The sequence below is a fragment of the Xenopus laevis genome, chromosome 5S (assembly GCF_017654675.1).
Source record: "Xenopus laevis strain J_2021 chromosome 5S, Xenopus_laevis_v10.1, whole genome shotgun sequence".
In the NCBI taxonomy this organism is placed as follows: domain Eukaryota; kingdom Metazoa; phylum Chordata; class Amphibia; order Anura; family Pipidae; genus Xenopus; species Xenopus laevis.
Genome location: NC_054380.1, coordinates 132,810,468 through 132,824,600, shown reverse-complemented (window position 1 = coordinate 132,824,600; position 14,133 = coordinate 132,810,468). Strand labels below are relative to the sequence as shown.

Here is a 14,133-nt window from a genome sequence, read left to right as displayed (position 1 = left end):
AATTAGATTTTTTTTTTTTTTTTTTTACTTTGAATTTTCAATTTGACCCTTGATAAATCTGCCCCTAAATGTTCTGATGTTCTTTGACAAACTGTTTTGGCATCAGCTTCCTAAACGCCCACCCGTGAGATTATGCAGCAGCTAACCCAGAAAGACCCTCGAATATTTTCACCAGGGAGATGGGAGGAGGATTATTTTGTACAATCAACCTGAAAAACAGAAGAACCTTAAAATCCTTACGTTTCTATGTAAAAATCAGATCTTTAAGCCGCTCCTTTATATGTAACCCTAGTAAAAAATATGGGAATCTATTGCACCTATGGTGACAGCGAGACAGATCTGCCCCGTCAGCTGACAGTTTTGTACATAGCTTGGAGCCCAAAGCTCCGGCGTCACCCAAAGGCGAGGATGATCTTCTACATTCAATGTAGACTTTATTCAGTACCCGCAGAGGAAAACATAAAAAAAAAAAAAGTCCATTGTCCGTTTTTTTCTGCTCCTTTAAAAATAAAAAAAAGAATAAAATGCTGCTAAAGCAGGGAAACAATATGGTTAACCTGAAAGGGTTAAAAAAAAAAAAAAAAGAAATCCACTTATGGACCCAATTTTCACCCACTCTGGATGTATTTCTTTATGACTACACATCCATGGCGGAAAAGAGGGCAAGGCATGTTGGGCAATAGAGTCCACGTGTTCGACTTTGGATCATAGAATTCCATGTTTCCGAGCGCCGGCCCCTCGCTGCTGACGATTCCCCCTGTGGCGTAGATTTTACCGTCCAGGATCACAGCGCTACACAGAGAAGAGAGGGAAAAAAAACAAGGGATGAAAAGGTTCCTGGACAAACAACCTCCATCCAGTTCATTAAAGGGAACTATCGCGAAAATGAAAATTTAATATAAGCTGAAATAAGAAACGTTCTAAATACTCACTCAAATAACTGATTCCAGTACAAACAAAATGTAACAAAATAACTGCCTTTTGCACAAATCCTGCATGTAGAGAGACATGATCTCTGGTGATTTTAATAGAGTGAGCTCTAATACATCTTCTAGGCAAAAGGAGCCCCCCTATAAGATATATTGGATCTAACTGTCAATGAATATCTGACACCCAACTGCTGCATGAAGAGAGAATGAAGAGAAACAGATGCTGAGAGAGGAATAGTGAAGATAAACTTGATTATTTCAGAAACAATGCAGAATATTTTATTGATTGTATTGAGAAAGTTTCTTATTTCAGTATGATGAAGCTTTTATTACATTTTCAATTTAACAATAGTTCCCCTTTAATAACTTTTTATGTGGTCGGTGTGACCAACTGACCAGGGGTGCACCGTTGAGAAAATAGACTCTATGACAGCTGGGAGCCGGGGGGTATAGGGTGCTAAGCAATTTCAATATACTGTATATGAATATTAATTTGGGGACTCATTCTGCCACTGACCTTAACTGCACTGAGATTAGTGTTCTTACATGTACATTAGGTTTGTGCTGCTGCTGCTAAAACTGGATTTATATATATTTATAGTTATGTTATTAGGGTTCAGCTCCAAACCCCTGCCACAGTAGTAATGGCACCGGGAGCCCCATATATCAAGGGTTGAATTTTATTAAATTCCATTGAATACAAAATTCGATTGGGAGAAATTTATTTAAAAAATGGAATGGTTAAAACTCGTACTAATCCGAAGACTCGAATCGAATTCCAAAAAAATCTTGAATGCCAGGAAGGCTGCAAACATCACCAAATTGATCCCTGGACTTCCCCCATCGACTTACACATTAATTCAGCAGGTTTTAGGTGGTAAATAGTCAAATTCAAATTCTTAAAGGGCCAGAGTATGATAAGTCTCAAAAATCTAATTTGAATTTTTTTTTTTTTTTTAAAAAAACTCGAATCGAATTTGAAAAATTCCCTACTCGATTTTGACCAAAAAGAAAAAAAAAATCTGCCCCCTTAAAGTGGACCGGTCACCCAGACATAAAATGCTGTCTAATAAAAGTCCTTTTCAAACAGGAACAGGAAATCCAAATTCTTTTTTTTATTAAAGCATTCATAGCTGTTGCTCATTTAAAAATCTCAGCTGTCAATCAAATATTGTCTGCCCCTCCTCTACGCCTTAGGCAATTACTTTCACTTTCCATTCAGCACTTCCCAGATGTCACAGCTCTCCTCACATTCCCCCGTTCTCTTTACCATTTAATTGTGTAGCCAGGACATGGGAATGGACATCAGGTCCCCCATTCTGGTGCAAGATTCTGAGATGATACAAGACTTGTCTTAATAATAGTGTCCAAAATATGACTCCTGCCTGCTTGTTATAATTATGAATTTCCAGACTGATGAAAACAAGATTCAAATCATATTTACAGTGTAATTAAAGTTCATTTTGCTTGACTAACATGATAAAATAGGATTTGGAATTTTTTTTTTGGGTGACTGGTCCCCTTTAATGGGACAGCTACAGCTCCATCTGCCTGTGTCCCAGTTGCAACTCCATCTGCCCTGGCATAACACTATACAATGGCACTGAATGGGGGTGCTGCAGCTCCATCTGCCCTGGTTACATTTCTATACCATGGCATTGAAAGGTTATTGCGAGGAAAATGTAATCAACATATAAATAGATATAATTAATAGAATGAAATGGGTGTAATACTGACCCTTTGACCTGTTTCTTTATCTGCCAATACACATGTGACTGTATCTATCATTAGTATCGGAATATGAACGATGCATGAGACTCTGCTGTAGTTCTGCTGTTCCCATAGTTAGGAAATGGGAGCAGTGCAGGACTTCTGGGACACCCAGACATGCTAACGAGCTGCACAATTTATTATAAGGAAGGGCCAATCAGTGTGTGTCTGAGCGGGAGCACAGAGGAGGGACCCAGAATATCAGCTGCCGTCCTGAGCAATACCCCCTGCCATAAATAAATTTGCTCTCCCTACAGATGGACCCTATGCAACTATACAAGCACCCAAACATTATATATATATATATATATATATATATATATATATATATATATATATATATATATATATATATATATATATATAAATGAATATATGAATATACTTTCCAACCCGCTGAGAAATGAAATCTTAAAAATAAAGGTTCTGCTCCATTTCCCCCCCCCATCAAACTTTAAATTTAGTAGAAAAAAAAAAAGAATGATAAATATTTAGAGAAAACACTGTCAAGTAAATTATCATGGTACCAGCTGCAAATTTCCATCCAGCTGGCTCTGTGGAATATTGCACCAGATGGAGGCTGCCAGTCAATCAGACTGATAGATTTCAAGAGTTTTACGTGCAGGTACAGTTACCCTTTAAGGCTAAGCCAGTGGAAAACGCATGTTATTGCTCAGGGGACGTAATGGTGGCTGCATTTAACTCAGGGACAGAAAGACCTTCAGCATTCACTATATATATATATATATATATATATAGATATAGATATAGATATAGATATAGATATAGATATATATAATATATATAATATATATATATTATCAGTATGCACAAAATGTCTCTGTCTTAAATGTATTGATAATGGGTTGAGTGCAGAGTGCAGATATATATATATATATATATATATATATATATATGACAGTGCTATATAAATAAATGATGATGATGATGATGATAAATATACACACACACATAAATATTAATGCTCAGAGTCTGGGGTGAGTTAAAGGAGAAATAATCCCTAAAAATGAATGTGGCTAAACATGCATACTTTAGTGAACTTATTGCACGAGGCTAAAGTTTGAGCTTGTCAATAGCAGCAATGATCCAGGACTTCAAACTTGTCACAGGGGGTCACCATCTTGGAAAGTGTCTGTGACACTCACATGCTCAGTGGGCTCTGATTGGCTGTTGAGAAGCTAAGCTTAGGGCTCGTCACTAATTATCCAGCAGAAAATGAGCTTCCCTGGCTGTAATATAAGCTGATGCTACAGGTTTGCTGATTATTAAATTCTGATGCTAATTGCACTGGTTTCTGTGCTGCCATGTAGTAATTATCTGTATTAATTACTAATCAGCCTTATATTGTGACATTTCTATTCTATGTGTACTGTATATTGTGAGTGGCTCCCTAAGCTCAGTAAGTGACAGCAGCACAGAGCATGTGCAGTGAATCAGCAGAAAAGAAGATGGGGAGCTACTGGGGCATCTTTGGAGACACAGATCTTTACTGCTAAAGGGCTGTGGTTGCCTTGGGCTGATACAGAAGCACAAAACATCATGTACAACATTTCTAGCTACTTCTTTAGTTAGGCTTTAGTTCTCCTTTAAAGCAGTGAGCTCAGAACCCAAGCAGCTGATGTAAAAGGGAAATTTGAACACTAAACATCCTATTTAGAATTGTTTTATGTAACAAAGCCTTGTCATGGAAAATATATTTATATAATATACATATCAGGTGCCATAGGATAATTCTGTAATGAAACACTGCCATATGAAGTACTAAAGTCCTTTACTTAAAAATTTGCATTATAACCTGGCCGGCCAGGAACCAAACATGTAACAATATAAACACATAAAATGTTATTCTCAAGGTGATTTAGGTGGGTGGTCACTTATTTAAAATGGCAATTATAGGAATTTTCCCAAAAGTATCCTATGTTGTATTAAGTGATTCCCCCAGTCTAGGACAGTGAATGTGCAAGGCAAAATTGGTGTAAGTTATAGTTCTCCAATTTGGTAGTCAGGTGAGAGGTAATTTTCCCAAACAGGCAGGCACGGATTTGTTGCGAGGCCACATAGGCCCGGGCCTAGGGTGGCAACATTTTGGGGGCGGCATGCATCACTAAGGAGCACTGGGGACTCAAAGTTCCCCAGTGCTTGACAGCGCACTTATGCACGTGCTGAGGAGTTGCGCCCAGTGACTTTTCGCCACTAGGACCATGCAGCGGGGGAGGGGGGCGTGCGCTTGTGAGCACCCGGCGCCAGGTCCATGCGGTCTCGGGGCACCGTGCCATGGAATCCGGCCCTGCAAATGGGTTGCCATTTTTATGTATATTAAATAAACTTCGATTTTTTTATATTTTTACTGGCCTCCTCTGTGCTCCGCTGTTTTTGATCTTGGCCCCCAATACTGGACTGATTTCACCAGATCCTGCTTTCCGGTTTCTCCTCAAGGGCACAGTTGGGCACGCTCACTTAGCGCCGGATTGAATAGCCGCTTCGTGATAACTCCACTTTAAGAATACCTCTCTCCGTCAATCCAAAATGGCGCCTGATATATCCCAGCACGTGCGTTCTTCCGGACTTGCTCACACAGAATCCCAGCAATTTGCCGATTTTTACGGTTTCACGATTCACAGAGTCCCGGCAATTTGCCGATTTTCATGATTTTGGGGTAAATTCACCAATATGTTGTTTCAACCTTAGGAGTGACACACCTTAATGCTGCGGCGCGTTTCGCCTCTATAAAGCTTTATCAAGCAGTTACAAACAGGAAGTGGTATCTTACCTCACTTTATAACCCTACTCTTAAAGGGGCCATGTCGATAATCGGGCCACATCACATACAGCCTAGCAGAGTCAGTTTACAGAATATTCACGTTATAGAAAGGGTGCCAGTTCAATCCAATTTTGCCTTGCACATTCTTTGTCCTAGACTGGGGGAATCACTTAAAGGGGAAGGAAACCTTGTCGGCGCTAACCCCCCTCCCCCCCTCCCGTGTATTGCCCCCCCTCCCTCCTCCAGTAGATCCGTACCGGCGAAGCGATCCTACTGCGCATGCGCCAAAACGCCGGTCAAAGGAGGAAGAAGATCGCGTGGAAGAAGATGTCGCCTGTGAACTCCCTGGACTGGACCTGCGCAGAAGGGTAAGTAACAAGTTAGGGGCATTTGCCCAGCGGGAGGGGTAGGCCAGGGGGGAGGAGGGAGGGGGGGCAATACACGGGAGGGGGAAGGGGGTTAGCGCCGACGAGGTTTCCTTCCCCTTTAATACAACCTAGGATACTTCTGGGAAAATTCCTATTATTGCCATTTTAAATAAGTGACCACCCACCTAAATCACCTTGAGAATAACATTTTATGTGTTTATATTGTTACATGTTTGGTTCCTGGCCGGCCAGGTTTTAATGCAATTTTTCAAGTAAAGGAAAAATAAAACTTGAAGACTTTCAGATTAACTTGATCTTTAACTACACCTTTAATTACTTATTTAGTGTATTTTACTCCCTCACTTTCTGTTACAGTTCCTTCACTTCCTGTCAGGTGATCAGCAAGTGACCCAGCACATCACAAAATGGCGGCTGAAGGAAGTGCTTGGCTGTCTGGAATCACCAGCGGTAAAGGGGCAGTGAAGGTTAAAGAAATGATCCTCTATAGGGCAAGGATGTGATCCCTCTCGTTCAGAGAATATGAGATTTCCCGTTGTATCTCGCGAGAGTAACAGGAAATGACAGAAAGTCATGTGACATGAAAGACTCATGGGAAACGGCAGGAAGTAACGTGTAAGTGAAAAGGAATGTATGTTTACTCATACCTACATTAATGTTTATGTAAGAATAAACTAAACTAATTCTATAGCTTAGTCTTGTCATAAATACTCTCTGGGTTTGAGTCACTCAACCAACAGCTGTCGACCCGCACAATCTGTCTGAAAAGGAAGATCTTGTCGGCTAACGTCTCCGTCACTATTTGTGGTGTCTGCTGACAGGGCTTGAAAACAAGGAAGTGAAAAAAATGTTCCCACTTTTTCCTTTCCCACCCCTATTTGCATATGCAAATTAGGATTCGGTTCGGTATTCGGCCGAATCTTTCACAAAGGATTCGGGGATTCGGCCGAATCGCAAATAGCGGATTCGGTGCATCCCTACAATGAACCCTGTCTCATATACCCACAATCCTGTGCGTTCCTTGTTACATGCTTCAGCTGCATTTCTGTTCTCTCACCTGCAGAATTGCCTGGAGTGATTCATGTTGGGGCCGGCTTTTATACTCCCCTTCTCTGGGTCATAGATGGTAGTGGCTCTGGCGTAGGCCCCTCCCAGGATGAAGATGAAGCCATTGAGAGTGACCGCTGGGGCATATTTGTTATCTGTCAGGCACAAAAGAAGAGAAAGGGAATGTCAGAAGCCAAGCAATGGTGTATTCAACCTGATTAAATGCAGGCCTGTATTTTGGGCAGGCCACAAAGATTCAGGCCTATACAATACACCTTTAAAGAGAAGGAAAGGTTTAAATTAAGTAAGCTTTATCATAAAGCTCTATATAAATACACCAGAAAACCCTCAAAGTAATGCTGCTCTGAGTCCTCTGTCAAAAAAAAAAAACCACAGTATTTTTTATACCTCCCAACATTTTGGAAATAAAAAGAGGGACAAAAAAGTTGCAGTGCGGCTAATTTTTATGACCACACCTGTTTTTGTGGCAACACCCCCTAATTACCATGTTCAATTTACAAAATTTGGCAGTATATGAACGTTTGAACATATTTCTGTGTTTTTTTTCTTCAGTTATTACAGTTTTGCTAATGAAGGTGAATTTCCCTTTAAGCTGTGAGTCTAACTTTTCCCAAGGGACTTGTTATCTTATATTGTATAAATACATGTTAATAATAATAATAATAATAATAATAATAATAATAATTGTTACAATGACTTATTTGCGTATCTTAAAATTGTTACAAAAGTATCTTATCTGCACCTTGTGGCTGTTCTGGGCTCTCTGCCAAAATCCAATTAAGTTAGAAACATTGTTTCTTTTTCTGGCTGTTCAGTGCAGAGAAAATCGGGACTTTCCAGTACAAACGAGGGACTGTGGGTTGAGCTGTCAAAAGAGGGACTGTCCCTCTAAAAACGGGACAGTTGGGAGGTATGATTTCTTTCCTTCTATTGTGTACACATGGGCTTCTGTATCAGACTTCCTGTTTTCAGCTTAAAACTCCTTGCCCCGGGCGTGAGCATGCTCAGTTTACTCCTCTTTCACCCTTCTCTGCTGTAATCTGAGCCCAAAGCTATGAGTGAGCAGGGAGAGACTCAGGCAGGAAGTGATGTCACACCAAGCTAATATGGCAGCTGCTATCCTAAACAAACAGAGAGATTCTAGAGCTTTTTACTCAAGTATGGTAAAACATTCTATAGAATAAATACAGCATTCTAGCTTGCACTATTGCATCTAATCTATTGCCAATGAAATGCCTCAGTAGCTTTCCTTTCTCCTTTAACCTATTTTTTAGCTGAAATGTCTAACCTCCCCATTTCAGGGACAATATTCAGAAAAAAAGCAAGATTAGAGATCACAAAAGTAACATTTATGTAGCACAGACCTGATAGATAACACAATCTTTGTATAAATCCATTGTTTTTTTACACCTTGTGAAAAAATATTAAAGGGGTTGTTCACCTTCCAAACACTTTTTTCAGTTCAGTTGTTTTCAGATTGTTCCCCAAAAATAAAGACGTTTTTTCAATTACATTCCATCTTTTATTTTTTTTACCGTTTTTCCAAAATTTAAGTTTAATGTTTGTGACTCTATGTTTCAGTCTGGCAGCTCAGTGATCCAGGAGCATCTAAACTGTTAGGGCAAAGGCCAGACGTGGCGTTTTTACGCTGCATTTTTAAAAAAGCTCCGCCAGGCGTAAATACGCATAAACACACTACCACTGAAACTAATGGAAAGCGCACTATGACAATTCACACAGGGCGCTTGCAAGCCAAAATCTGCCACAGGACGCCAGTATTGGCGTTTTTCAGCAGAAACGTCACAAACCTACCAAATCAATAGACTCTATGGGATCTACACGTTTGAAACCACACTTTGCGTAAATACGCAGCGTATTTTAAATATGGAGCCCAAATTCTCAATGAGAACAATGAGAAGTGGATGCTGGGAAAAGAAACCTACGTGCTGAAAAATGCATGAAAAACGCATGTTGACGGACGCATGTGGTTTCAGTGGCGTATCTACGCCCGGCATTTCTTTTTTAAAAACGCCATGTCTGGCCTTGCCCTTAGAATATACCACATTTAGTTGATACAATTAGTTGATACATTTCTCAGCAGTATCTGTGGAATATTAGCAACTATTGTATCAATTCTAAAAGCTCCAGAGACACACGTGGAGATTCGGGGAGATTTAGCCGCCCGGCGACAAATCGACTCTTCTTCGGGCGACTGATCTCCTCGAACTGCCATCCCACTGGCGATTTATATTCTAGCACTCGGGCGCTTCCTTTTGCGAAGTTGTCCGAAGTTTCCTCACAGGGGTGCTTCGCCAATGAGGCGAGTTGAGGCTGTCGCCTCAGGCAGCAGCACCCGACTAGGTACCAGGGGCAGCAAAAATGCTGCTCCTGGTACTTTAAGAGAAGAAATTCGGATGCACACCTAAGATTGCAGTGGTGTCCAAAATAGTGATTTATTTGTAGCCCAAAATATACATCACAAAAGGGCAACGTTTCGGACCCCTCTGGGCCCTTTTGTGATGTATATTTTGGGCTACAAATAAATCACTATTTTGGACACCACTGCAATCTTAGGTGTGCATTCGAATTTCTTCTGGTATTGACTCAATGACCCTTATGCGAGGGAAGGGTCTTCCGGATCAGCACCCTACACTTACAACAAGTGTGTAAGGGATCAGGTAGAGCTCTTCATATTCGTGCCTGGTACTTTAAGAGTGAATTTCCGGGGGAGGGGGGGCAGCAACAACTGCTGCTGCCTCAGGCGGTGGAGGGGCCAGGTTCGCCCCTGTTTCCTCATGAGGTTCCTATATTGTTTTTATCTTTCAGGTTATTTCTCATTGATCCCTTAGAAATGTGTTTCTTTACTATATACAGTATAAACACTCACTGTATGTCAATAGTAGGGCTTTTCAGATGAACACGTTTAATCCACCAGTAATCGCAGTTAATCACAGTGCTGTGTCAGTGAATGGTGACAAAAGGTGACTTATGTTTTGAGAACATTCACTGTATGAGACGACTTTTAATATTCTTACATTTTACACCAGCTGACCTCACTAACACTGATGACATCACTGACACATAAGTATAAATATACAAATAAACACACACATGTTTTTCTTCCAGACCCAAATTCAGTCCCTGTATACACGGAACATACAGAACAGGGTTAGTTCAACTGCACTGTGAGCAATGCCAACGACTGCTATTAAATTCAGCACGTTTCGCAGAGAAGCAATTTCCAGTCCCTCCTGGCAGCTGGGAGAAGGGTGACACTTAGTTGTCAAGCCAAGCTGACCTTGGGTAAATACACAATGTTACTGTGATGAGATTGTTAGAGCTCTGTGTCATTACAGGAACTGGAGGTTGCGACTACACAGCAGTTGGGCAGTTGCCTATACTTACACCAACACTATAGAGTAAAATATGACAGCCAAGGGACTGCCTAATTAACCCTTTCACTGTCAATAGCCTCTATTGATTATTGGCTTAATTAAACCTTTGCCTATTAGAAAAGTGGCACTTAATGGCACAGCAAGGTCTGACCCACCAATTTGTGCGGATTTATATAATTAGGCAGTAAATACGTTCCCTGCAGTGGAGGTGAAAATGAGAAAGGGAGATGGGGGCAGAGGGTGAGACAAAGAGAGGAAACTGAGAATATGTGATACCAGTACTTAAAGGGGAACTATCGCAAAATTAGTATTTAATATTAGGAATGCACCGAATCCAGTATTCGGTTCGGGATTCGGCCAGGATTCGGCCTTTTTCAGCAGGATTCAGATTCGGCCAAATCCTTCTGCCAGGCCGAACAGAATCCAAACCCTAATTTGCATATGGAAATTAGGGGCAGGGAGGGAAATCACATGACTTTTTGTCAGAAAACGGGGAAGTAAAAAATGTTTTCCCCTTCCAACCCCTAATTTGCATATGCAAAGTGGCACTTAATGGCACAGCAAGGTCTGACCCACCAATTTGTGCGGATTTATATAATTAAGCAAAAAATACGTTCCCTGCAGTGGAGGTGAAAATGAGAAAGGGAGATAGGGGCAGAGGGTGAGACAAAGAGAGGAAACTGAGAATATGTGATACCAGTACTTAAAGGGGAACTATCGCAAAATTAGTATTTAATATTAGGGATGCACCGAATCCAGTATTCGGTTCGTATGCATATGCAAATTAGGGTACAGATTCGGTTCGGTATTCGGCCGAATCTTTCACAAAGGATTCGGGGGTTCGGCCGAATCCAAAATAGTGGATTCGGTGCATCCCTATTTAATATAAGCTTCATCATTCTGAAATAAGAAATTCTAAGTATAATCAATTATATATTCTGCATTTTTTTCTGGAATAATCAAGTTTATCTTCACTATTCCATTTTTTTAATTAATTTCTCTAAATTTTGTATTCAATGGAATTTAATAAAATTCAACCCTTGATATATGGGGCTCCCGGTGCCATTACTACTGAGGCAGGGGTATGGAGCTGTCAAATTGAGTTGCTGAACCCTAATAACATAACTATAAATATATATAAATCCAGTTTTAGCAGCAGCAGCACAAACCTAATGTACATGTAAGAACACTAATCTCAGTGCAGTTAAGGTCAGTGGCAGAATGAGTCCCCAAATTAATATTCATATACAGTATATTGAAATTGCTTAGCACCCTATACCCCCCGGCTCCCAGCTGTCATAGAGTCTATTTTCTCAACGGTGCACCCCTGGTCAGTTGGTCACACCGACCACATAAAAAGTTATTAAAGGGGAACTATTGTTAAATTGAAAATGTAATAAAAGCTTCATCATACTGAAATAAGAAACTTTCTCAATACAATCAATAAAATATTCTGCATTGTTTCTGAAATAATCAAGTTTATCTTCACTATTCCTCTCTCAGCATCTGTTTCTCTTTATTTTGTCTTCATGCAGCAGTTGGGTGTCAGATATTCATTGACAGTTAGATCCAATATATCTTATAGGGAGGCTCCTTTCCTAGCAGATGTATTAAAGCTCACTCAAATAACTGATTCCTGTACAAACAAAATCTAACAAAATAACTGCCTTTTGCACAAATCCTGCATGTAGAGCAGGGATCCCCAACCTTTTGAACCAGTGAGCAACATTCAGAATTAAAAGGAGTTGGGGAGCAACACTAGCATGAAAAATGTTCTTGGGGTGCCAAGTAAGTGCTGTGATTGGCCATTTGGTAGCCCCATGTGTATTGTCAACCTATATTGAGGCTTGGTTTGGCAGTACAGCTGGTTTTATGCAACCAAAACTTGCCTCCAAGCCTGGAATTCAAAAATAAGCCCCTGCTTTGAGGCTACTGGGAGCAACATCCAAGGGGTTGGAGAGCAACATGTTGCTCACGAGCTACTGGTTGGGGATCACTGATGTAGAGAGACATGATGTCTGGTGAGTTTAATAGAGTGAGCTCTAATACATCTTCTAGGCAAAAGGAGCCCCCCTATAAAATATATTGGATCTAACTGTCACTGAATATCTGACACCCAACTGCTGCATGAAGACAGAATGAAGAGAAACAGATGCTGAGAGAGGAATAGTGAAGATGAACATAATTATTTCAGAAACCGTACATTATATTTAATTGATTGTATTCAGAAAGTTCTTATTTCAGTATGATGAAGCTTATATTAAATTTTCATTTTCGCGATAGTTCCCCTTTAAAAAAGTAGACATAGTTAGCACTTAAAGGGGATTTAAAGCTAAAAATGAAATTGAGCCCAATAAAAGAAAATGTAATTTTAAGCAACTTTCCAATATATGTTCAGCAATATAAACCCAAGGTTTTAAAGTTATTAGTATATATTAATGGTACTGAAAGCAGCATCTGTCTGTCCATTTCTAGTCTCCGACCCTGGTTGCTCTGACTTTTGAAACAATGTAGCAGAAGGCAGCTGATTGACAAATCTGTGAAGATGAAGAAGCACTCCAGGCTTTCTGCTACATTGTATCAAGAGACAGAGTCAAGGAATAAAAGGGACAGACAGACGCTGCTTTCAATAGAAATACATTTATACATCACTGCCCGGCACATATTTATTGAATGTACATTGGATGAGATTTTCTTTCATTGGGCTGAATGTTTCAGTTTGGGGTTTATATTGCCTTTAGTCAGGGGGTGGAGGTGGATGGCTGAGCTGATAGGGAATAGTTACAGAGAGGAAGATGAAGAGAGAGGGACGCTCATGTCCTATCATTACATACAGCAGCCCAATCCTCCTTAGAAAATGTTCATTTTAGCAAACTGTTTGGGTGGAACTGCCATCCCATTTCATGCTTCCACACAGCCACTGACCAGAAAATTGCTAAGATTTAATGCCTTTTCCCATCCCCCCCCCCTCTGTCAGTAGGTGTCACTGTCAGTCCAGGGGAGGGAAAAAACCCACAGCGTCTCTCTGTGTCTCCCCTGCGCGTGTGGATGTGCCCTAATTAATAAGAGCTCCCACGCTTTCCTTGTGCTGATAGAGACATGGGTGAGAATAAAGCTGCCCCCCCCATAATGAACTCCAATCTGTTTATTTCCAGATATGAAGCACAGGCTGCGAATTACACAGCACGATCCATTGTTAAAGGGATACTGTCATGGGATTTTTTTTTATTTCAAATGCATGTTGCTCCAGCAGAATTCTACACTGAAATACGTTTCTCATGAGAGCAAACAGATTTTTTTATATTTACTTTGAAATTGGACATGGGGCTAGACTTGTTGTCAGTTTCCCCGCTGCCCCCAGTCATGTGACTTGTGCTCTGATAAACTTCAGTCACTCTTTACTGCTGTACTGCAAGTTGGAGTGATATCATCCCCCTCCCTTTCCCTCCAGCAGCCTAAAGGTGGCCAAACACTATAAGATCCGCTCGTTTGGCAAGGTCGCCAAAAGATCGGATCTTAACCCGATATGCCCACCAACGGCTGGGCGATATCGGATGAATCCAAATGTTTAAATTACAATACTACGAATACATGCAGGATTTGTGCAAAAGGCAGTTATTTTGTTAGATTTTGTTTCTACTGGAATCCGTTATTTGAAACAATTGTTCTCTATGAGCACATCTGCATTTTATCATGTTCTTTATCATGTTCTTACTACTGTCATATCACAGTGATACACCCATCATGTCTGACGTTTAGCATTATTTACTTAACATATTAAATCTGCTGAGTGTGCACTGTCT

At 40.5% G+C, this 14,133-nt stretch overlaps 1 protein-coding gene across 1 annotated transcript in view; it reads right to left on the bottom strand.

The window, feature by feature from the left end:
• Window positions 1-417: 417 nt before the first annotated feature.
• LOC108718261 (kelch-like protein 29) overlaps window positions 418-14,133 on the bottom strand; it is a 610,001-nt gene continuing 596,285 nt past the window's right edge. Inside the window, exons 14-15 of the mRNA XM_041565068.1 lie at window positions 6,925-7,069; window positions 418-792 (exon numbers count right to left, since the gene is read on the bottom strand). Of these exons, the coding sequence (XP_041421002.1) occupies window positions 609-792; window positions 6,925-7,069 (329 nt within the window). The 3' untranslated portion in view covers window positions 418-608. The remainder of the gene's footprint in view (window positions 793-6,924; window positions 7,070-14,133) is intronic.